Source organism: Syzygium oleosum, unplaced genomic scaffold, assembly GCF_021117445.2.
Source record: "Syzygium oleosum isolate NSW1041296 unplaced genomic scaffold, Sole_v2.1 Sole_v2.03, whole genome shotgun sequence".
Lineage (NCBI taxonomy): Eukaryota > Viridiplantae > Streptophyta > Magnoliopsida > Myrtales > Myrtaceae > Syzygium > Syzygium oleosum.
This window is the reverse complement of record NW_026607487.1, coordinates 5,647,077-5,669,457: the sequence shown is the minus strand read 5'-3', so window position 1 is coordinate 5,669,457 and position 22,381 is coordinate 5,647,077. Positions and strand designations below refer to the sequence as shown.

The 22,381-nt window shown below is 39.6% G+C and overlaps 3 protein-coding genes across 3 annotated transcripts; all 3 read left to right on the top strand.

The window, feature by feature from the left end:
* The first annotated feature begins 3,234 nt into the window (after window positions 1–3,234).
* Window positions 3,235–3,981, top strand: LOC115680992 (barwin-like). Its single transcript, XM_030604835.2, has 2 exons — window positions 3,235–3,540; window positions 3,680–3,981. The coding sequence occupies exons 1-2, from the start codon at window positions 3,280–3,282 to the stop codon at window positions 3,851–3,853; spliced, it is 435 nt and encodes a 144-aa protein (XP_030460695.1). The 5' UTR covers window positions 3,235–3,279; the 3' UTR covers window positions 3,854–3,981.
* Window positions 3,982–9,085: 5,104 nt separating this feature from the next.
* On the top strand, window positions 9,086–9,834 carry LOC115680991 (barwin-like). The gene is made up of 2 exons (XM_030604834.2): window positions 9,086–9,393; window positions 9,533–9,834. The coding sequence occupies exons 1-2, from the start codon at window positions 9,133–9,135 to the stop codon at window positions 9,704–9,706; spliced, it is 435 nt and encodes a 144-aa protein (XP_030460694.1). The 5' UTR covers window positions 9,086–9,132; the 3' UTR covers window positions 9,707–9,834.
* A 4,982-nt stretch (window positions 9,835–14,816) lies between these two features.
* On the top strand, window positions 14,817–21,937 carry LOC115680987 (E3 ubiquitin protein ligase DRIP2-like). Its single transcript, XM_030604831.2, has 7 exons — window positions 14,817–15,354; window positions 17,634–17,733; window positions 17,846–18,173; window positions 18,310–18,812; window positions 18,891–18,941; window positions 20,112–20,184; window positions 21,556–21,937. The coding sequence occupies exons 1-7, from the start codon at window positions 15,240–15,242 to the stop codon at window positions 21,727–21,729; spliced, it is 1,344 nt and encodes a 447-aa protein (XP_030460691.1). The 5' UTR covers window positions 14,817–15,239; the 3' UTR covers window positions 21,730–21,937.
* Window positions 21,938–22,381: the final 444 nt, after the last annotated feature.

Here is a 22,381-nt window from a genome sequence, read left to right as displayed (position 1 = left end):
TTTTTATTTTTTCGTTTTATTTTCTTTCTCTTTCTTTTTTTTCTTCCCTTCTGCCTCTGGTCGGTGAGGGCTGGCAAAGCTTGTCCTCGCCAGCCCTCGCCTCTCGCCAATCGCCACCCCACAACCGGCTCGAGAAAGAAGGGAAGAAGAAAAAAGGCAGATAAAGAAAAGAAAAAAAGGAAAAATAAAATAAAAAAATATTAAAAAATTATTGAAAATTGTCCACGTCAGCACTGGTAGCTCCACGTAGGACGATTGGCATCCACGTCAACGATTTCTGATCAAAATTGACTGGATAGACTTAATTGTTAAAAAATAATAAGGTTTATGACTCAATTAACACTATTAAAAGTTTTGTGACTGAATTGGCAAAGGTGTAATAGATTTATGACTTTTTGGATAATTTTTTCTCTTTTGCAAAATATCTTATTGTTTAACCAAGGAAATATCTCTTTTGAGCTCATTCTTTTAAGAAACATTTCTCAACTCGGCAAACATTTTCTTGAGCATGTCATGCATTTCAACATAAATGAGTACAAAAAGTCCAACCTCATTCACATCCAGTTCAGAAGAGGTTGGTCGTTTCTACATCATCACCAATTGGCTCCCATTCCGATTCACTAGAAGTTTGCGGCCGCCTGACTTTCTTGTTCATTTTGGGCATATGTTTCTTCTTTTTGAGCCGTAGACAATCGGAAAAATTACCAAAAAAGTCCTAAATTTATTTCAATTATACCAATTCAATCCTAAATATTTTTTTGACTAATTTAGTTCTAAACCTTTTGCATTTATATCAATTCAGTTTATCTGGTCAATTTTGGCCGACCGGCGCTGATGTGAACGCCAGCCATTCGGCCGACGCTAATGTGGCAATTTTAAAATATTTTTTAAATTTTTTAAAAAAAATTATATTTTTCCCTTTCTCTTTCCTTTTTTTTTTTTTTTGCTTTCCTTCTTCCCCTAGCCAACCGACCACGAGGTAGGGCCAGCGAGGGCGAGCCTCCACCTCACCATTGTGGGCGAGGTCGGCCACGGCAAGGGCAATGACCTCGCCCAGCCATGGTGGGTTGACATCGAGCCTTGCCACAAGGCTCGCTCTCGCTAGTGCCGGCGAGGTGATTTCGCCGGCCCTAGCCCCTAGGGAAGAAGGAAAGCAACAAAATAAAAAGGAAAGAGAAAGGGAAAAAATATAAAAAAAAAATTAGAAAAAAATATTTGTTAAAGAAAAAAATATTTAAAAATTACCACATCAACGTCGGCCCAATTGCCGACATCTACTTAGCATCAGCTGGCCAAAATTGGCCGGATGGACTGAATTGATATAAATGCAAAAGGTTTAGGATTGAATTGGACCAAAAAAATTATTTATGACTGAATTGGCATAATTACAATAGATTTAGGACTGTTTTGGTAATTTTCCCGTAAACAATTAGGCTCTGTGTGTCCCTAAGCTAAACGGGTGGCTAGGTGGAAGAAGTACGGGTGGATCACCTTCTGCGGGCCAGTCGGGCCTCAAGGGCAGCTTGTGGCAAATGCTTGAAGGTAAAAGAAATCATCAAAGATTTCAAACATTCATTTTGTTTTGCCCTGTAACTTTGTTTTCACGACCTCCGATATATTTCGAGCAACTTCTAAAGAAGTGACAGATCGAATTATTAACTCAAGTTCCGCTACACACAGATCACGAACACCAGGACCAATGCGTAAATCATCGCAAGGATCGTCGACCAGTGCGGCAACGAAGGGCTCGATCTGGACTGCAACACCATCTTTCGTCTGTTGGACACAGACGGAAACGGATATAACCAAGGGCACCTCACTATGAACTACTGGCAATTTTTAATTTTTTTTTATAAATTTTTTTTGATTTTTTATATTTTTTCCATTTTTTATTTTTTTGCTTTCCTTCTTTCCCTGGTGGGTCCGGCGACCGACAAGGCAAGGGGCTAGGGCCAGCGAGGTGATCTCGCCAGCCACTAGTCTGGCGAGGGCAACAACCTCGCCAAATTTGGGCGAGGTCGGCCAGGGTGAGGTCATGGCAAGGGCGAGCTCGACCTTGCCCAGATGTGGCGGGGGTGAGGCTAACCTCGAGGCTTGACCCCGCCAAATCTGGGCGAGGTCGAGCTTGCCCGGCGATGGCACCTTGCTCTCTACAACGAGGTCATCGCACTCGCCGTGGCTGGGTGAGCTTGCCCTCGCCAGACCTGTGGCCAACGAGGTGACTTCGCCGGGCCTAGCCCCTAGTCAGTCCGACGACTGGCCAGGAGAAGAAGGAAAGCCAAAAAAATTGAAAAATTAAAAATTACCACATCAGCATTGACCGGCCGGTCGGCATTCACGTTAGTGCCAGCTGGCCAAAATTAGCTAGATGAATTGAAGTGGTACAAATATAAAAGATTTAGGACTAAATTGACATAAAAAAAAATTTAGATCTGAATTAGTATAATTACAATAAATTTAAAAAAAATTGATAATTTTCCCGATTCGACCACTTGCATGCATATCATACTATTGTAGCTCATCGAAAGATCCTACGGAATAAACCAAGCCTTGATTGACGGAGCCAACATTTTGAGAATGCCACCAAAAAAAAAAAAAATCAAAAGTTGACCCAGTATAACTTCTGACCATTCAATTACGACGAGTCACTGCCACCCTCAATTTGATCCAATCTCATGTGATTTTAAAGCTTTTTTTTTTTTCTTTGGGAAGATTCTAAAAGGGTTACTCTCCTGTCTTATTGCATTTCTTGGAATGAAAAAATACACTAAAATCCTAGCAAAATTCCAAAATTACTTTCCCACCTGTTATAATTCTCATCATGTATCAAATTCTCGAATAATTTTACACTTGTTTAGATTTAAAATTGAGTCATGCCATGAAGGCAACATGCAAATGGAGAAAGTGCTTAAGGGTGCGAATCAATCAAGATATGCTTAATTTAAAGGAACGAAGTTTAGCACCACAAATGATAGTTAAGCCCTAGCTAGCTAAACCTCTATTTCTCCTAGATTAATTCTTCATTTCAATTCTTCTTTTTATATTCCACAGTGTTGCGGTCAAATGAGATAAACATTAAGAAAGAGGAAGAAGGGTCCGCACGCAGTTAGCACCGTCGGTCGAGTTCCACAAGTCAAGACGCAAGCGAACTCGTCATATCCCTCATCCAATCTCGCAAGAGCAAATTTCGTGATATCATGTTGCTCATCTCCTTATAAATTCAGGCTCTCTTGCTCATCTCCTTGCACAACAAAAACCACCCCTCGTTTCTTGCAAGCCATGGGGAGATTCAGCCTCTGTTTGGCGGTGTTGCTTTGCCTTTCCATCTCCGCAGCCGATGCTCAGAGCGCTAGCAACGTCAGGGCGACGTACCACTACTACAACCCCGCACAGAACGGGTGGGACCTGAATGCCGTCAGCGCTTATTGCTCGACATGGGACGCGAGCCAGCCGCTGGCCTGGCGGCAGAAGTACGGGTGGACCGCCTTCTGCGGGCCAGTCGGGCCAAGTGGGCAGGAGGCTTGTGGCAAATGCTTGAGGGTAAGAGAAAACTTTTAGAGATTTCAAACCTTCTTATTGTTTATGCCCTATGACTTTGTTTTAAGACCTCGTATGTATTTCGAGCAACTCATAAAGAGTTGAGAGATCGGATTATTAACTCAAGTCCCGCTGCACGCAGATCACGAACACCGGGACCAATGCGCAAATTATCGCGAGGATCGTCGACCAGTGCAGCAACGGAGGGCTCGATCTGGACTACGACACCATCTTCCGTCCGTTGGACACAGACGGAAACGGATACAACCAAGGACACCTCATCGTGAACTACGAGTTCGTCGACTGCGGCGACTGAATTGCAGCCAGTTTCTAGTTTCCGCATGTTCGCGCCCAGAAAAAATAAGACTTTGCTGAGAAATAAGTGATCACTTTTTCTGTAACAGCAGTTGTCATTACGAAATAACAAGAAGTTATTATTGTGAATCTATCCTTGTGGAATGAATGATCAAACAGACGAGATGTGGGTGGCTCAACGAGAACTATTTGCAGGTCCTTCCACGGACAACTATTGAAAGGGAATGCATGGTGAGAATCAATGAATCAGTCAATGGCACTATCCAAACCCCAGTTGTAAGCTAAACAATATTGAATATACAAGTTGTAAAGAAAATTAATATTACTAATACAATCTTGTCAACCCGTAACAAAATTTCAAGCACGAATTCTCTAACAGTTGCAATTTATTTTTGAAGTATAAACTCATGTTACATGCTACTATATCAGAGATATACATAGATTGATATCATTAGCCAAAAGAGCAATTGATGTCTATGAGTATTATTCATTATCTTATGACCCAAATGGTAGAAAACTAAATATTCAATAATTACTTTTAGCTAAATATTGCCATCAGCTTCATAACCATAGGAGAAAAGTTATTGTATGACATACTTGATGACATGCAGTTTGATACGTCTGCCCCCGTGACTCAAATAGACTAGTAGACTGGGTTGTAAAGGCATCAAGATGTAAAACCATTCCTCTAAACTGGGTTTCTAACCTCCCTTCTTCTCTTTGGAAGATCTTGTGTTTTAATGCTCCTTAATTTTGTAGGTGGGCTCGGGTTTAATGAAATGATATCAGCGACTTAATTGGCCGGAGAACCCTAATTGGCTTTTCAAATGATCAAAGCATCGAAGGAGGGGCTGAATTATATTGGGTAAGCAACATCCCATTTTCACTTTGAAAAATGTCATGTGATGTGTCTTCTTGATTTTTGTAGATCTGTCAGAACGGGTGATAGACCTATTTTTCAACCCATATTTGATAGGCTAAGTTGTTTTATGGGTTAGTCGTGTTCAGTAAACGAGTCATAAATGGATTTAGAATGGTAAAATCTGAAAATAATATGGGTATTAAATGGATTCATAACTTACTTAGACCCAACTCACCTCTACAACTCTTTTTCACTCTCTCTCGTTCTCATTCGATCTCGCACTCACTCATCAATACTCTCACTTTAATTTGGGTATGAGTTTTCTTGTATTTGGTTAAATATAGAAATGTTTTAGTAATATGGATCGGGTTTTGTATAGATCGCCAAATTTATATTGCATGAAATGAGTCAAATTTGGATTGGACCATTTTCGACCGGATCCGATCCGTTTATTTGACAAAGTCTAATTTTCAGCGATCCTATCCACGTGATTGTAAAGCTTAGATTTTCTTTTGAGAAGTTTCTATAGACAAATTAACGAAGTCATATCGTCCAGTTCCGGGCCGCCACAAAATTCAAAGCGAGTGCCCCATTTTTTACTCTTCAGTCTCCATCGACTGAAAAGTCAAACATTCTAAAGTGTTAATTTGGTTGCATTCCTTGGAGTTTTTTTTTCCTTTTGGTGAGAGCATTCCTTGGAGTTAAAAGAAATAAACTCCTAGCAAATTTTACAATTACTTTTGTACGTGTTGAGGTTGTAGTCATGTATTAGATTAAATTGAAAATGAGTTATCCCATTGAGGTAACATGCATATGCATGTATTGAGCTATCGTTATCGCATTTACTCGTTGTGGCTTGTCGATCATCTTATGAGATTAGTATACATGAGACGAGGTGCTTTAAGGTACCAATCAAGATATGCTTAATTCAAAGGAGTGAAGTTTAGCACCACAAATGGTAGTTTAAGTGCTAGCTTGTGAGAAAATTATCCAAAAAGTCCTAAACCTATTAAAATTATCCTAAATATTATTAGAAATTTGTCCACGTCAGCACTAGCAGTGCCACGTAGAACGGTCAGCATCCATGTCAACGATTTTCGGCCAAAATTGATCGGATTTACTCAATTGACTAAAAGTGAAAAGGTTTGAGATTTAATTAGCATAATTAAAAGGTTTATGAATGAATTGGCAAAAATGCGATAAGTTTATGACTTTTTAAATAAATTTTCCTCTTTTGCAAAATTTCCTATTGTTTAACCAAGGAAATATCTCTTTTGAGCTCATTCATTTAAGAAACATTTCTCAACTCGGCAAACATTTTCTTGAGCATGTCTAGCATTTCATAAGGAGTGAGTATAAAAAGTCCAACCACATTTACTTCCTACTTAGTAGAGCATCATCATCATCAATTGGCTCACATTCCGATTCGGGGAAAATTGTCCAAAAAGTCCTAAACCTATTCCACTTTTGTCAATTCAGTTTTAAACCTTTTAAGTTTGCCAATTCAGTCCTAAACATTTTCACTTCTTGCCAATTGAGTATATTCAGCCAATTTTGGCCAGCCAGCGCTGACGTGGCCGCCGAATGACGCCGACCGTTCTGTTAATGCTGATGTGGCAATTTTTAAATTTTTTTTCGAATTTTTTAAAAAAAAATTCTGCCTTCTTCCCTCTGGCCGATCCAACGACCAGCCAGAGGCGCGGGCCGGAGAGGTCGACCTTGCCAGCCTCTAGCGAAGCTTGTCCACCGCTGCCAGGCCGACCTCGCCCAGCAACGGAGAGGCCGGCCTCGCTGGGTTCACCTCGCCCAACTAAGGCGAGGCCAGCCTTGCCGTCGATGGGCGATGTGAAACCCAACGACGGCAAGGTCAAGCCTCGCCCAACCAAAGCGAGGCCGGCCTCGCCGTCATTAGGCATGGTGAAACCCAGCAACGGCGAGGTCGGCCTCCCGTCACTGGGCGAGGCTCGACCTCACCGTCGCTGAGCGAGGCTCGATCTCGCTATCGCTGGGTTTCACCTCGCCCAACGACGGCAGGGTAGGCCTCGTCGGATCTGGGCAAGGTTGGCCTGGCAGCAGCGGGCGAGGCTCGCCCTCGCTAGTGGCCGGCGGGGGCGAGCTTCGCTATAGGCCAACGACGTCAACCTCGTCGGCCGGCGACCGGCCAAAGGGAAGTAGGCAAAAAAAAATTAAAAAAATTCGAAAAATATATATATTTAAAAATTGTCACGTTAGCGTTGGCCGGCGGCGGTCAACCAAAATTGGCCGGATGGACTCAATTGGCAAGAAGTGAAAAGGTTTAGAACTAAATTGGCAAACTTAAAAGGTTTAGGATTGAATTGGCAAAAGTGCAATAGATTGAGGACCTTTTGGACAATTTTCCCTTCCAATTCGTTAGAAGTCTACGGCCTCCGGACTTTCTTCATTTTGGGCTTATGTTTCTTCTTTTCGGGTTGTGAACAATTAGGGTTTGTGTGTCTCTTAATCAAATAGGTAGGTCAGGTTGGGTTTGGGCAGCTCGAAATTGGGTTCGATCTAAAATAATCCATTTAATCCTTTTTAACCCATTTTTAACGTAATTAAATTTTAGAGATCCATCCCCGACCTCACCGGACCCATTTTCTTTTTCTTCTTCATCCCCAAATTTGATTAGGACATACTTCGAACACACAACATGTCATCTGCTCCGCCAAAAACAAACCGAAGCTCTTACCTTCTTTGTCATCGCAAAGGGCAGGATCGAAGTTCCCCGAGGGATTGAAGGCCACCGATGCCGAGACAATGCTAGTAATTCGAATTACGTGGTGAATAACACGGGGCATTGTAATTGTCTGTCTAATCCAATTAGTTCTTTAATTGACCGATGACTACACATCGATTATCGACTTGACTCTTCCAAATTTAGCAACAAAGAAACCCTAAGTTTCCATGAAATCTCCAAATCCCCTAAACACTCCATGATGAGAACACTCCAGCGGACAAACTATCACTGAGATTGGCTCAGCTTCAAGTTCCTGCTAAACTTCAGTTCCTCTGCCTTCCTCTTTACACACCAAGATGGGGACGTATACGGAGGTCAATATGCCGGTTCCTGACGCAGCGTTCAGCGAGTAATTCAAGCAAAACTTGCTTAGAGGGAAAAATCCCGAAATTCAATATTGATGATAATATTATGTCTTTCAAAAAAACCCTAAAACAAGCTTATATATCCCTAAACCAAACCCTACTAGGACTATAAAGCATTAAATATCAAAATTACAAAACTGCCCCTAAAATTAAAACCCATAAAAAAATATTAAAGTAAAATAAAAACCCATGTAAACGATCCCGAATCGCTAAAATCCATCGTTAGTCATAGCCAAAGGCAGTAAGTTGTGTTCAGATTGCCGTTTCGCTTCAAACGATCGAATTTGAGCCCGATCCGATATCGTCAACCGGGTCCGCCGGTTCTAGTCGCATCACCGTTTCGCCTTCCGTTTGGACTTCTATCTGTTCAATCGATCCAAAAATGTACCACTAATAGATTCTGCATCAGTTCCAAAAGAGTAGTCGAAAGATGGATAAAGTCACCATTTCATGATTTTCCTAGAATTTACCATGTATCTGCAAGCACATGCACATCACGCTACTGTATATGATCCGAAGATTCCATGGCATAAACCAAGGCTAATCCAAAAGTTGCCTGACTACAACGTCTGACTATTCAATACCCTCGGATTTCTGCAACCATAGATATGATCCATCGACCTCATCTTGAATTTTCGTCGTCCTTCACTTGGGAAAATGCCATGTGATGTGTCCTTTTCATTGTAAGCCACTCGTTCATGTGATTTTACAGCTTAGACTTTCTTGGAAAAAATTCTGAAATGGCCGACAGATTAACAAGTTCCACTTTCGAGTTCCGAGACGCCACAAAGTTCATTGTAAGCTCCCCATTTCTGACTCTTTAGTCTTAATCGACTCAAGAGTCATACATCCTATACTGCTAATTTGATTGCATTTCTACAATTGCTATTTTGTACGTGTTATAATTCTGATGATGTATAAAACTCTCGATTAATTTTACACTTGTTAAAATCAAGATTGAGTCCTGCCATTGATGCAACATGCACTAGCTAGCTAACCTTAATATCTCTTAAATTACTTCTTCATTTCACAAAATAAAACAGAAATGAAGACTCCTTTTTCCCCCCTGTTGTTGCTGTCAAAAGAGATAAACATGGAGAACAAGGAAGAAGGATCCGCACGTAGTTACCCCCTCAAGTCAAGTCCCAAGTCAAGACGCAAGCAAATTCATCGAGTCACTCATCCTATCTCACAAGGGCAAGTCGTAATTTCGCAGTCCTCGTCTCCTATAAATCTCCCGTGCTCTCTTGCTCATCTCCTTCCACAGCAAAAACAGCCACTCCTTCTTGCAAATCATGGGGAGGCTTAGCCTTTGTTTGGCGTTGCTGCTTTGCCTCGCCATCTCATCAGCCGATGCTCAGAGCGCTAGCAATGTTAGGGCGACGTACCACTACTACAACCCCGCGCAGAACGGGTGGGACTTGAATGCAGTGAGCGCTTATTGCTCGACCTGGGACGCGAACAAGCCGCTGGCTTGGCGGCAGAAGTACGGGTGGACCGCCTTCTGCGGGCCGGTCGGGCCTCACGGGCAAGCGGCTTGTGGCAAATGCTTGAGGGTAAGAGAAAACTTCATAGATTTCAAACAGTCCATTTGTTTTTGCCCCGTAACTTTGTTTTTAAGACCTCCTGTATGGCTCGAGCAACTCCTAAAGAGGTGAGAAATCGGACAATTAACTCAACTTCCACTGTGCGCAGATCACGAACACCAGGACCAGTGCGCAAATTACTGCGAGGATCGTCGACCAGTGCAGCAACGGGGGGCTCGATCTGGACTACAACACCATCTTCCGTCCGTTGGACACAGACGGAAACGGATATAACCAAGGACACCTCACAGTGAACTACCAGTTCGTTAACTGTGGTGACTGAATACGCACCCGGTTCCTAGTTTTCGCATGTTCGTTCCAGAAAAAATAAGGCTTTGCTGAGAAATAAGTGATCACTTCTTCTATAATAGAAGTCATCATTATGAAATAATAACAAATTCTTGTTATGAATCTACTGTTGTGGAATGAATGATCGATCAAACACAGGCGAGGTGAGTGCGGTATGACGAGGACTATGTGCAGATCCTTCTGCGGACCGAAGAAAAGCCCTTTTGTGGATACACAAGTTAAAAATAAGAGTAATATTGCTGATATAAATTTGTCAAACCGTAACAAAATTTCAAGCATGGCTGCTCATTTGAGGATCATTAGGTTTTAAATTTTTTTCGATCTTGATGTGGTTTGTTATGTTATGCTTTTAACGTAAGATATTTGTTCGTTCAAATAGTATTATGATGAGTCACGGATACTCGTTTATTTTATTGAGACGAGTTTGGGACTTCACATCAAAAGCCATAATGGATTTGGGCCGGGTTTGAGAAATAACACAAAATTAACAAGACCGGGTTGTCCCACTTCACCCCTAACGAGTCAAGCTATATACGAGTATCCCAGGCTCGACTCGGTAATTACTCAAGATCAACTCATTTGACGTCGAGTCTAGTTTAAGCTTTTGCCAATACTTGTCTAGACAAGCTCTCTCGAGTTTGGCACTATATCAGCTCGAGTCAACACGACTATGCCCCTGTGGATGGGGATGTGACCGCCGTTCGAACCTCGACAATAGCAAACTACAAAAACAGAAAGCAAAAGATGGGCATGTCTCCACTGACGCATAGGAAAGAAATTAAACTAAGTTGATATATAATGACAGGAATTCTTTGTCCTCAAGCATTTATCCTGTATCTTGGAGAGGCATCTATAATCTATCTAATATATTGTACTAAAATAGACTCAGACATTTAATGCAGTCACTTTAACGAGCATAGAGTTCCTTTTTCCAAAGAGCTAATATCACGAAAAACCCTAAATTAGTACACCTATAATAATTTTACCTTAAACTAATTTTTAACCACTAAAAACCCCAAACTGGTATATTTGTGATAAATTTACCCTCAATTTGTTTCCGTTAAATTTTATTGCTAAATTACTTTGTTAAATGACACGCGACAGTTAACTGATATACCATTTTTTATATTTTACCCTTCATTTGTCACCGGTGTACTACTTCGTGATTTTTTTTTATATTAATTCAATTTAACAGAAACTAACGGAAGGTAAATTTGTCACAAATGTACCCGTTTTGGGTTTTTAGTGATCAAAATATTAGTTTGGGGCAAATTTGTCACAGGTGTACCAGTTTAAGGTTTTTCGTGGTATTAAGCATTTTCCAAATACAACTTTGAAAGTTTTTGAAAGTTTGGTAAGGGTGCGTTTGGTAACCATTCTGTTCTCGAATATAATTTCTGCTCAGAAATGATTCTTTTTTATTCCATTCCCGGAAACAATTTCTAACCATTTGAAGGCGTTTGGTAACTGCCCAAGATTTCTATTCTTAGACTAGAAAAAGAACATAAATGGATCTGGTAACTGCACAAAATTTCTTTTTATTAATAATATTTTGAATTTTTAATATTTCTTTTTTTTTATTTTTCATTTTTTTTTCTTCTTCTTCCGCTTCCTTAGCCCACGGCTAGGTCGCCGACACCGACGACCAGCCACAAGCAAGGGCCAGCGAGGGAGTCGCAACCCGCACCAGATTCGGCGAGGGCGACTAGCCCTCACCGGATCCGGCAAGGGTGACCCTCGCCCAAGCCACGAGCCGCTCTCGCCGGATCTGGTGAGAGCGGCGGCAAGGGTCGCCCACGCCAGATCTAGCGAGGGCCGCAACACCCTTGCCGGTGGCCGATAGCCGATGACCGGCCACAAGCCAGGAAGAAAACGAAGAAGAAGGAGGAGGAAAAAAAAATTTCTTTTCCATTTATAATTCTTGTTCCCATAATCAAAAAGTAACTTTTTTTTGCTTATTGATTCTATTCCAAAACTGATTCCGATAATAAATTTGTGCAAATTTGTGCCCGGGAATAAAAAATTTACCAAACGGATTTCTGTTCTTTTTTTATTCCCTGAAATAAAAGAATAGAATCAGTTACTATTTGGCCTGTTACCAAACGCACCATAAGTAGTAAATGAGGCTTTAGCACGTTTAATGCATTTGACTTTATCGAGAGGAGCCTTTCTTATGCAAACAAAAGTCTACATTTTGATAAATGAAAGTAAAGAATTTGAGATATATTTTAAAAGACTTGAATCAAATTATAAACATCTTATTTTGATATTAAATATTATATTGTAGAACTAGAAAGAACAATTATATGATAGAGGAAAATGTGTCAAACTATATATAAATCCGTCATGATTTGTAACATAAACAAAGTAAATTTCATTGCATTATACACAATAGTAACTATATTATTTTCATTCAAGTTGGATGTAAGACTACGAAAGAAACTTTTTTTATTGTTTTTTTTTTCATTTCATCTACTATAGAAACAGAATGGTATAACGGGTTCGAATTAAAATCATTAAAGCATCTAAATATGGGCTGTATTACATTGATCGACTTTAGATTTTTTTGGAACTTCTGCTATTTATTAATAGAAATACAGAAGAACACAAGTCTCTGCAATTTCAAACTGTCTATTCACCAATAATTGGAGCACAAAGGCTTTTCCCAACCGTTAACCACCATTGACTTTGACAACGTAGGTGAGGGCATGAAGATGTCATTGAGGAATTAGGGCTCAATTCATTACCAAGCTAAAGTCTAGCCCTAGCCTTAATTTATGCTATATCACAGTCTCTAGCCCAATCCCATTTTGCTCCTTATTAACTAAAGACATACTTAAATATTGATTTTTGTTTTTTTCTTTCATATTGTCATTTTTCGAGAGTTCGTTTTATTGAATGTATCTAAATTACCTTGTTAAAATAAGATAAATTATTTCTTTAGTTCCGAAAGGAATACCAAACTTATAGTGCACACTTTGCTCAATCAATGATGTACCCTATCATTTGTACCCAATTTAAATTCTAAAATAAACAATAGTGAATAAGAGGAGCTAACATATCTTACACGTCCGTCTTCAGATGTAACCAACGGTACAAATGGCAAGTCATTATTGGCGGATGCCGCCACGTCAAGGCTTACTCACGCGTGTGTTACGCCACTTGGCGCAACCACAATTGGTTATACACAATTCGACAATGATATATTAGATTATGGTTTTAATATTTATTATATTCTATTCAACTTTATGCCCGAGGACATAAAGGCAGTGGAGGAATTGCCTTAAAGCCTCTCTTTGCTCTGTTTTCTCGATTTTATTCATCTATTCGTTACGCCATTTTCTCTTTAAACCTTTTAATGAATTCGTCCCAATTTCTCAATTTGGAGAAAGTTTATACCCTGAACAATGTCATCTAGTAAATATTTTTAGGGCCAGGTTTTCTTTTGCGCTTGAAATGCTATTTTTTTGCTGAAGTGGATATGAAGTTACTTAATTGTTAAGGTGAAGCTCTTGTGCTGCAAATGTTGTTGGTCCATGGATAGTTTGAAACTTCTAATTTATGAAATCAATTCCCCGAAAATGTCATGTCGGATAATTTTATTTTAAAAAGATTGCCACGTGGGGTCCTCCGGCTCGCCAAGTCACTCGAGAAACTCAAATGAAATTTTTATTAAAAAAAACCGTTTGTAAAGTAATGGTACCAAATTTAACATGGTACGATAATTCTTGGCCCTTTTTAAGGTTGTCATCCCAAAACAAGAAACAAAAATGAAGTTTCATAAGTGACCTTCCTTAAATGTAAGTAACTGAGTCTAGGCCCTGCATAGAGCAGAGCAGGCCCAAGCCAGATCTGGTTTTGACATTTTAGGGTTTGCGCTTGCATTGGGCTTGTTTATTCCCAAATGGCCATTGAAGTTTGTTTTAAAACATTATTCATAGAAGAATATGTCCACGTTCTAGAAATACTGCACTCTATATTTTAATGCTCGAGTGAAAGAAATAATAGCTTTAGATTTGAAATGCTCCATTAGCTTAAGTTTTAGGACCCCTAATGGAATAGTTCGTTTTATATATATATAAGCAGACCAACTTATGTACTTCTTCCACTTTGCATAAACATAAGAATGTGCAAGATTATTTTTTCGTCACAGTTTCTTAAACAACGATCTAGGATTTTAATTCAAGAAAAACTATTGTGGCATATTTTTGTGCAAAATTTCAATGCCCGAATGAATGAAATAATAGCTTTAGATTTGAAATGCTCTATTAGCTAGCTTTAGATTTGAAATGCTCTATTAGCTCAGTTTTAAGACTCCTGATGGAACTGTCCGTCAAATAATTAAATAGACGGATCCACGTACTTCTTTTTTTTTTTTGATAAGATAAGATGTATATTAACTTTTTAACGCACCACTTACAAAGAGGGGTTAGTCGTACACAAAAACCTCGTATTTAATGGAACACCAATAGTGTTCCAACGAGTAAAAGGAATCCACGTACTTCTTTCACTTTGCATAAACATAAAAATGTGCAAGATTAGTATTTTGTCGTGGTTTCATTTTCTTTGATTTTATCTTTTGGGATGTAATTAGTCCTCCCAATCTTACGAGCCTTCCATGCAAAACCGATCCTCCCTTTTCGCTTCTTTCAAGAACCCTTGCGAAGAGCTTACGACGACTAACTCTCGATTCAAAATCAGATGCACTTGGCAATCAACACGTCGCGTTACGATGCACGAACGCTCGTTGATAACTATACGCGACAATCTTGCCACCAACCATCTTATATAAGTCTCAAATTCGACCTAACAAATAACCCGGCTTAGTTTACCAGAAAGATAAAATAAAACACATTCAAGTAAATGAAAAGTTATATTCGATAATCATGAAAAAGAAAAAAAGACAAAACACAAAATCTTGAGAAGGATACTTCCTTCTCTTGCAGTTCTCCGATTTGTTGCCTTTTTTGTTTCAGCTGCATCGCAGCCTCCCCACAGTTTTACTACACGAGATCCGTGAAAAGTGGCGTAATTCGTCAACAGTGGAAGTGGAACCCAAGCATGGTTTCCTTCTCAAACGCACGCGTACGCAGACAGACACAAGAAAGAACGCATCGAGAGAAAAACTTGTTTTTTTTTTTACAAATATTTTATCGGTTATTACTTTGCCCTTGTGCTGCTCGTCACTCGTGGAAACACGAAACAGCGTCTCCCCGAAACAACCCCCCAAACACGTAAATTCTCCTCCTCCTCCTGTGAAACCAGACCGAACCCACCTCCCGATTTCTTTGACTTCCTCAGATCCACACCTCTTTTTACGTAAGAACCGAGCTCTTCTTGCGGTTTCCTGTCCGAAAGTCGCGATTTTTGCGCTTCTTGTTTTGTGGGTGCCGCGGTATTATCGATTCTTGAATCGGTTCTTGGTCGAATGCTGCGGAGATAACAGGGAGGAGTTCTTTGTTTTTTTCTCTTGGGGGGGAGAGAGAGAGGGAGAGGGAGGGGGAGTAATGGCTGGTCAGGCGGTGAAAGTGAAGAGAGAGACGATAAAGGCATGCATGACATGCCCTCTTTGTAATAAGCTGTTGAAGGAAGCTACCACCATATCACTCTGCCTCCACACGTGTAAGTTTCCCTTTAAATTCTTCGACTTTGAGCTGATTGATGGCGTTTTTTACGATGGTTTTGATCTGGGTTTGGTCTAATTTTGGGGAATGTGATGGTGGGGCTTCTCGTTCTGTCTCTACGTGATCCGGGTTTTTGCCATTTTGGGGTGTCGTCAAATGGGGGCATTGAAGATTGGATTTTTGTAGCTTCTGGATTTTTGCACCGAGTTAATGTTGCTCCAGCTTGTTTTGAGTTCTATGCGCTCGCTATAATCGGCTATAACAGAGAGAGATTGGAGTATTCTTTCTGCAGGAATTTCGTAAATCTATTTTACTCAATTAACCCCGTGTATGTGGTTCGTGTGGGTATTTAAGTTGTTGATATTTGTCTCTATGGTATTGATCTGCTCTGTCTTCAACTTAGAATTGCATGAATTTTGAACTGGAGAAATATATCCAGTGGTTGGTAAAGACTCTTTTACGTGACTAATGCTGTTAGATTTTGTGGTTTTTTTTTTCTCAATTCCACCTTGAGTTTTTAATGCAGTAATAATGCAAGTGTACTTCGAGGTTCCTCAAGTATATATTGTCAAAAACCTATTATTGCTTTCCTTTGAAGGAAAATTAGGTGCCTTCAAATAACTTATGAGAGATGGAAGCTGTTGTTGGTTAATTTGATTGACTGATGGAGAAGTTTTGATTGTAGATGGTATCAGTCTTAGTGATACCACTTACGTCGATCTGCAAAATATACTCTGCATCAAGTGAAAGCTATTCTGTTAGTCTCTCCAGCTACTTCTTCAATTACTATCACTTCGAAGTACCCTAAATGGTTATGTCCCAGCTCTGTGTTTTTTACTGGCGATCTCCTCGTGGAATCACTGACCTCATTTGAGTACCATAGCCTGTTATTATTGCTTAGTGCACTTAAACTTTTATTTATTGGATCTGAATTCGTTGTCATTTAATTCCAATGCTTTCTTCTGAAGCTTCTTGTCTGGTTGTAAAGTTAAAAAGTGATTTGCAACCAACAAAAATTGAAATAAGAAGATTATGTAAAGATTGAAATCTATTTGTGGTTGCATAAGATAGGAGATTTAATATCCTAACCTCTGGTTTTAAATTGTGCAATAGCTTTAGCTTGAATTTTATATGTTTTAGTTTTGTTTTTAGGATGATATAATCGTGTCTCTTGTATACTTGTATACATAGACGGAAAGACACGAGGAATATCGAACTCTTACTTTGAAATTTTGAGTTGTCGCAAAATTTTACCTTGCACCAAAGCAGGTGGTCCTGAATATAAGTTTTTCCAGGCTCTTTATTTGCCCCAGAATTATAGTTATGCACGTTTCGGTCTTAGGAGGTTTACACTTCTAAATCAGCGCTTCATTTAGCACAGTGGTCCCGCAAAACTCGTCGCTTGTTTTATGTTTTTATTACGAAGCAAATTATCTTTTGCTACTTTCTGTATCGATTATCTCTGACAGCCAACTCTGGTATCTTGTCAAGTTTTGAGCTGCATCGTGCTCTTTCCTCTTAATTGGTTAGTGGACTAAATTCAAGGGGGACTTTTCTTTGGTTCCCGTTTTAGCAAAGTAGTCAGCCATCTTAGGAAATTGATGCTCATCGCAAACTATTTATTTACAGGTTGCAATTACACAAAACGAGAGCCAATAGCTACATAACATGGATTTCTGCGCCCATCAATTTCTATATGTCCAGCTGTAAACATCATTTTTTCGGAAAATTAGGTCATTTAGAGTGCTCAGGAGCAGTAATCCCTCCTGTAGCTTATATGCCTACTTTGGTAGGATGAAGCCAAAAGTCTAGGCACCATATGCTATTAAGGGATGTCTGGAGGATCAATTTTAAGGAATGGTGCTGAGATGAAAGAATTACATAACATACATTTTTTTTATTGACAGTGCGACCACAGGCAACTAATACAATAGAAGAAAGCTAGTATTTTAGTTGAGTTGGATCCTATGGATATTCTAATTGCTGTCTGGTTAAACCCCTGTTTACATTACATTTAGGAGCTTTTCTTAGAAAGAAATATTCTTTTGAACAATAATGCATGTCATCCTCTGTATTTTGTTGCCTTTGGGCATGCTCCGATCATGCCTCAGGCAATATGATAAGACCAAACTCTTGTTCCTCATCCTCTTTTCTTAAAAGAGGTGGGAAAAATGCTTTCGCAACATGGACAAGTACAATCTTAAAGTCTCTCTGGTAGAATACTTTCACCATGCTGTAGTTTGCTTCTGATACATTAAGGTTTCAACTGCCCCACAGTTTGCAGGAAGTGCATATATGAGAAGCTCTCAGACGATGAGGTGGATTGCTGTCCAGTCTGCAAAATTGATCTTGGGTGTCTTCCCGTGGAAAAGCTTCGGTTGGTGTCTTCCATAGACGTGCATATGCCGCGTCTTTCCCCGTTCCTTTGTCTTTCCGCCTCTCCACATTTCAAAGCTTTTCATTAAAGCTTGTTGATTGATGACATGCAGACCTGACCACAATTTGCAAGACATAAGGGCCAAAGTTTTCCCTTTAAAAAGAAGAAAGGTAAAAGCCCCTGAAATCACACCTCCAGTTCCCCTCCCAATCAAAAGGAAGGAGAGATCGCTGTCTTCCTTGGTGGTCAGCGCACCCAAGGTGTCGATACAGAGTGGTTTAACTGGCAGACGAACAAAATCAGTCACAAGAAGAGCTGCTAGTTCGCGAGCATCCAGTTTTGCCTATGAGGAACCAAATAAGAAAGAAGAAGATTCTACAGGAGATTGTGCCGTGGGATCGAGCTCACCAGATTCTTCAAATAAAACAAATAAAGGACAGGTAAAGACAGGCAAAAGCTGATTCTCTGTAGCAATTAATCACATAGATACTTTGTCAAAAGGGAACTTATTAGGGGAAGAAATTACATGCTTTTTTTTATAATTGAAAATGCTTTATCCTAATTCAATTGCAACAGGAGTCATCTCCTGACAAGCCTTATGACCGGAAAAAACCTGCTGAAGACACAAAGGATGGTTTCCAACAAATGGAAGGCAAATTTGATTTATGGACACCACTCAATTGTCTTGTTGAGGCTGCTAACAGAACTAAATCTTCAAAGTCAAGTTCACATGGGCTTTCTCTTCCGAAGTTGGAGTCGCTTAGTGCCCTTGATAGGGAGCCTCATGTGCCGGAGAAGAAAGCCAAGGAAGAACTGCCAGACATTCCTAAAAGTGGACTCTATCTGACTAAAAGTAAAACTAAGGACCATGCACTCAAAACAAAATTCCAAGATGACAAAAAGGGAATTCCTTTATCAGGACCAATTAAGCGTAAAAGGATGCGTGCAACAGGCCAAAAGAAAGCGGCTGCATCTGAAGAGTTGAGCACCTCAGCACAACTCTTGCTAGATGCTTCTAGTGACAAACACGACCGAAGAAATTATCCAATATGGTTTTCATTAATTGCCTCTGAAGATCTGTAAGTTGCTTAATGTCTCTTGTTTCTCATGAGAGCTTGCATTCTTAATAAGCCTCTAATAGGATAAAGTGGCTACAGGAAAGGAGAGGCTTCTTTGCCGCAGATATCTTCTTGTTACCTGAGGATTAAGTAAGTTCTTGTGGATGTTGACTGCTTTCCTAGTCTGTATTGAAAGTGAAGTGTGCATTTGATACTTATTTTGTGGTCAGTGTTTGTTGTCCTTCCTATAGTGAGCCTCATACATCTTTGCCTACTTTGTATTCCCTTTCTAAAAGAGAAAAGTTAGACTATTGGACTAGTGCTGCTACTTTGTGTAACTACTTGGCTTTTGTTATGAAGTATGCCTTTCCCAAGTAGAGGTGGCTATTTTGCGTATCAAATAGCATTCATGTAATTTATACCGTAAACAATCAAAGGTAGTAAGCCAAATAAAGTACTCTGTTTGTTTGGCAAAGTGGTTTTTTTTCTATACTTCGAGAAGTGACTCCTTGACACGTGTCCTTAATCTGTTTATCGGTGTTCAACTATCCTTTTAAGGAGTTATCTGTGCATTGATATGGTAGTGAAGGTCATGAATTACCATTTTCTTGCTTTTGGCTTTGAAGGAGTGCAAGATTTTGAGCTTTTAGCATCACTTATATCTGTCATATCCGTGGGTGCAACCTTCTTCTCTACATTGTCCTGGGTTGATTTTATTTAAGCTAAGTCATTTGAGATGATGATGAACCATTAATGTGGCTGATGCTCCTGTAGCATATTCTGTCACAGATTTATTGGGTACACTATACAGTAGCGTTTAGTACACAACACTGTACCAGTATGTCACTTTCTTTATGTTTGCATATAGCTGAATTTTATGACCAAGAAAAAGGATATCGCTGAAATTGTCTTGCATTCATCTGGAAGTTTATTTATCAGCTTTATGAACAATTCCCCCTTTTAAGTTGCATGTGAATGGTGATTGTGTTCTAGTTAGTTTTTATGCTATGAGTCTTTTAGTTTATCATCGATACCATTTATTTTCTTCTCTGGTTTGCCTGGAAACGACTCAATAGATGCATGAATAATCTTCTTTCTAGTTTTTCATTTATCATGATGTACTGTCTCTGCTATGTTGTGATGACATGAAAATTATGGGTTGCACCTGTAGCAACAGTACTATCTAATTTCATTACATTCGTTTTAACAATTTTTTTGGCTGGTATGGTGATATATAACTTTAGTTCTAATAAATGAACCAACCAAGATAGAAAATGATTTAGTGTCTCCTTCAGCATTGACATTTTTTTTATTCCCCAGGGATGGCAACGTCCCTGTCTCGATCATCCAAAAGTACCTGGTCAAGAAACTTCAACTTACGAGTGAAGCTGAGGTGAGTCTTTACTTTCCTCAGCACCTACTCTAGGCATTCATGTTTTGATATTGCTCTACCCAATTTGTTAGATGAAATCTAGTTTCGTTCTTTCCATGCTTTTCTATGAGCTGGTACATCTCATTTGTTGTCGTAACTGCACTTATACTGACAACAGTTTTAAAAAACCGGAGATGTCATGAAAGGAAGGTTATAAACATCATATTTCGCACGGTAGTATATAGTGCAGTGAAGCGTTAATATTTCGGTAACCTACTAGTATGCGATTAGAGACCATTGCATTTGGACTTGAATCGAGGATTACTGTTTCACTGGTGATACACAGTTTGTTCCTTATCAATGAAAAGAAAAGACTAACACGTTTGTTGTTAGATCTTCAGCTCTGAAAACCCACATACTTTGCTTCTAGTTGCAATATCGATTCGATTTGTCTAAAAACTTGCTTATAACTTACTAATGTAGTATGGAATTTCAAGTTGGTTAGCCTTCTTTTTTGAGAATGCTTATCTTTGAGTTGCTTGATACCCTCTTTTAAGTCAGCTTGTCTATACTTTATCATTAGAGAACTTAAGCTTTTTGATGAGCATGTCTGTTTTTCTTTTTCTAAATGCTAATTTGTCACAAGTAGGGTGAAACTGGATTAGCTGTAAAATTTCTGATCATATTATAAAAGATGGCGCACATTGGCCTAATCTGGAGATTTTAGTCAAGTTAATGAGTCAATGATAAGATGGCTCTCTTTCTCTAAATCCTGCATAGGAAGTGAGTTTGCTTTTCTTGCCTCCCTAATTCTTTAGCATTCACTGTATTCAGCAATTTGTTGATTGCAGTTTGTAAAGCTAATCAATTCTCAAGAATGTTCTTAGGGACAGAGATTTTATGGCTCCCCTAGGAATCTAACCGGTCATAAACATGATGATTTCATTGTATACTGATATGAAGTGCCATGATGAGTTCTTTGGTAACAGAATGATTTGTAATATACAACATCTCACGGTCATTCTGACTAGAATCTGCAAATAATCTAAACGAAGGTAGGTTAAAAAAAATACAATTTCTGGTCCAAAAATCAGCCTCATCCCTTCACTGCTAGACATGTATTTTAGCTGGTTGTCACATCTTTTGTGTGGGCTTGTTTCACAGTTGTAGGTGTGGATGCCTCATGGTGAAGTTATTGGCAAGTTTAGACCATTCGCATTACCCTAATCCAGATAGCTCTTATAAAACAATCAGTCTTGTCAAAAGCGATATTTAAAATGAATTATGCATCCGAGATTTGCCTTATTGTAGAATAATTATGGGCTAATCATTCTTTATGCATCCGTAAGGAGATCCAACTTTTCTTATGGCATTTCATCACTTGTTAAACAGGTGGAGATACTGTGCCGGGGTCAGCCCGTGCTCCCAACATTGCTCTTGAATAATCTGGTCGATCTCTGGTTCCGGACCGCGGCATCGTCGAAGAGGGTGACTGCGTCTGTCGGGACCTCGGCCAAAGAATTCGTGATGGTTCTGTCATATTGCCGGAAAATCCAAGCTCCATAAGATGACCCCACATTCTCCCCCTTTCTTGGTTATATAGATTGATGAATTAACTCCTTAAAAGTCATAATCATGAACATGATGCTCAATGTCTCGGTCAATACGACACTATATGCTGTTTTGTGGCATGTCGTTACAAGTTGAGATAGAATTTGATTTGTTACTTTTCGAAGACGTTTCCTGTATAGTATGATTGTACCATTTTCTCAAATCTGGCTCTCCTTTTGTTGGGTGCTTGACAGGATGAGCAGCTTTCAACTTGAGAATCGACCAAAACCATTGTAGTGAGAATTGTCCGGAAATCCTACGCACCAGTAAGAAAAGCTCGGTCTTTTGTTACCGTGATTATCACCTCCTTACTACAAAGATACCAAATTTCGTTCGTTATTTGGGACTAGATCGTAACTCTGGTTGCTCACAATTCATCCCCATCAGTACTTGCATTGTTGCACCTAGTTGGACACTCGCTAGTCGCTCAGGGACATCAAGAAAAAATTCATGTAACCGTAATCCTGTCGATATTGAGCAAGCTCGAAGATCCTTGATATCTAACAGTGTTGATTAACCAGGGAAAGTCGAGCGAAAGACAAAGGGATGTAAAGAGAGAGGAGAGACAGCATTTGTCGAAAGAATGATATCGTTGCCACTGAAGCTC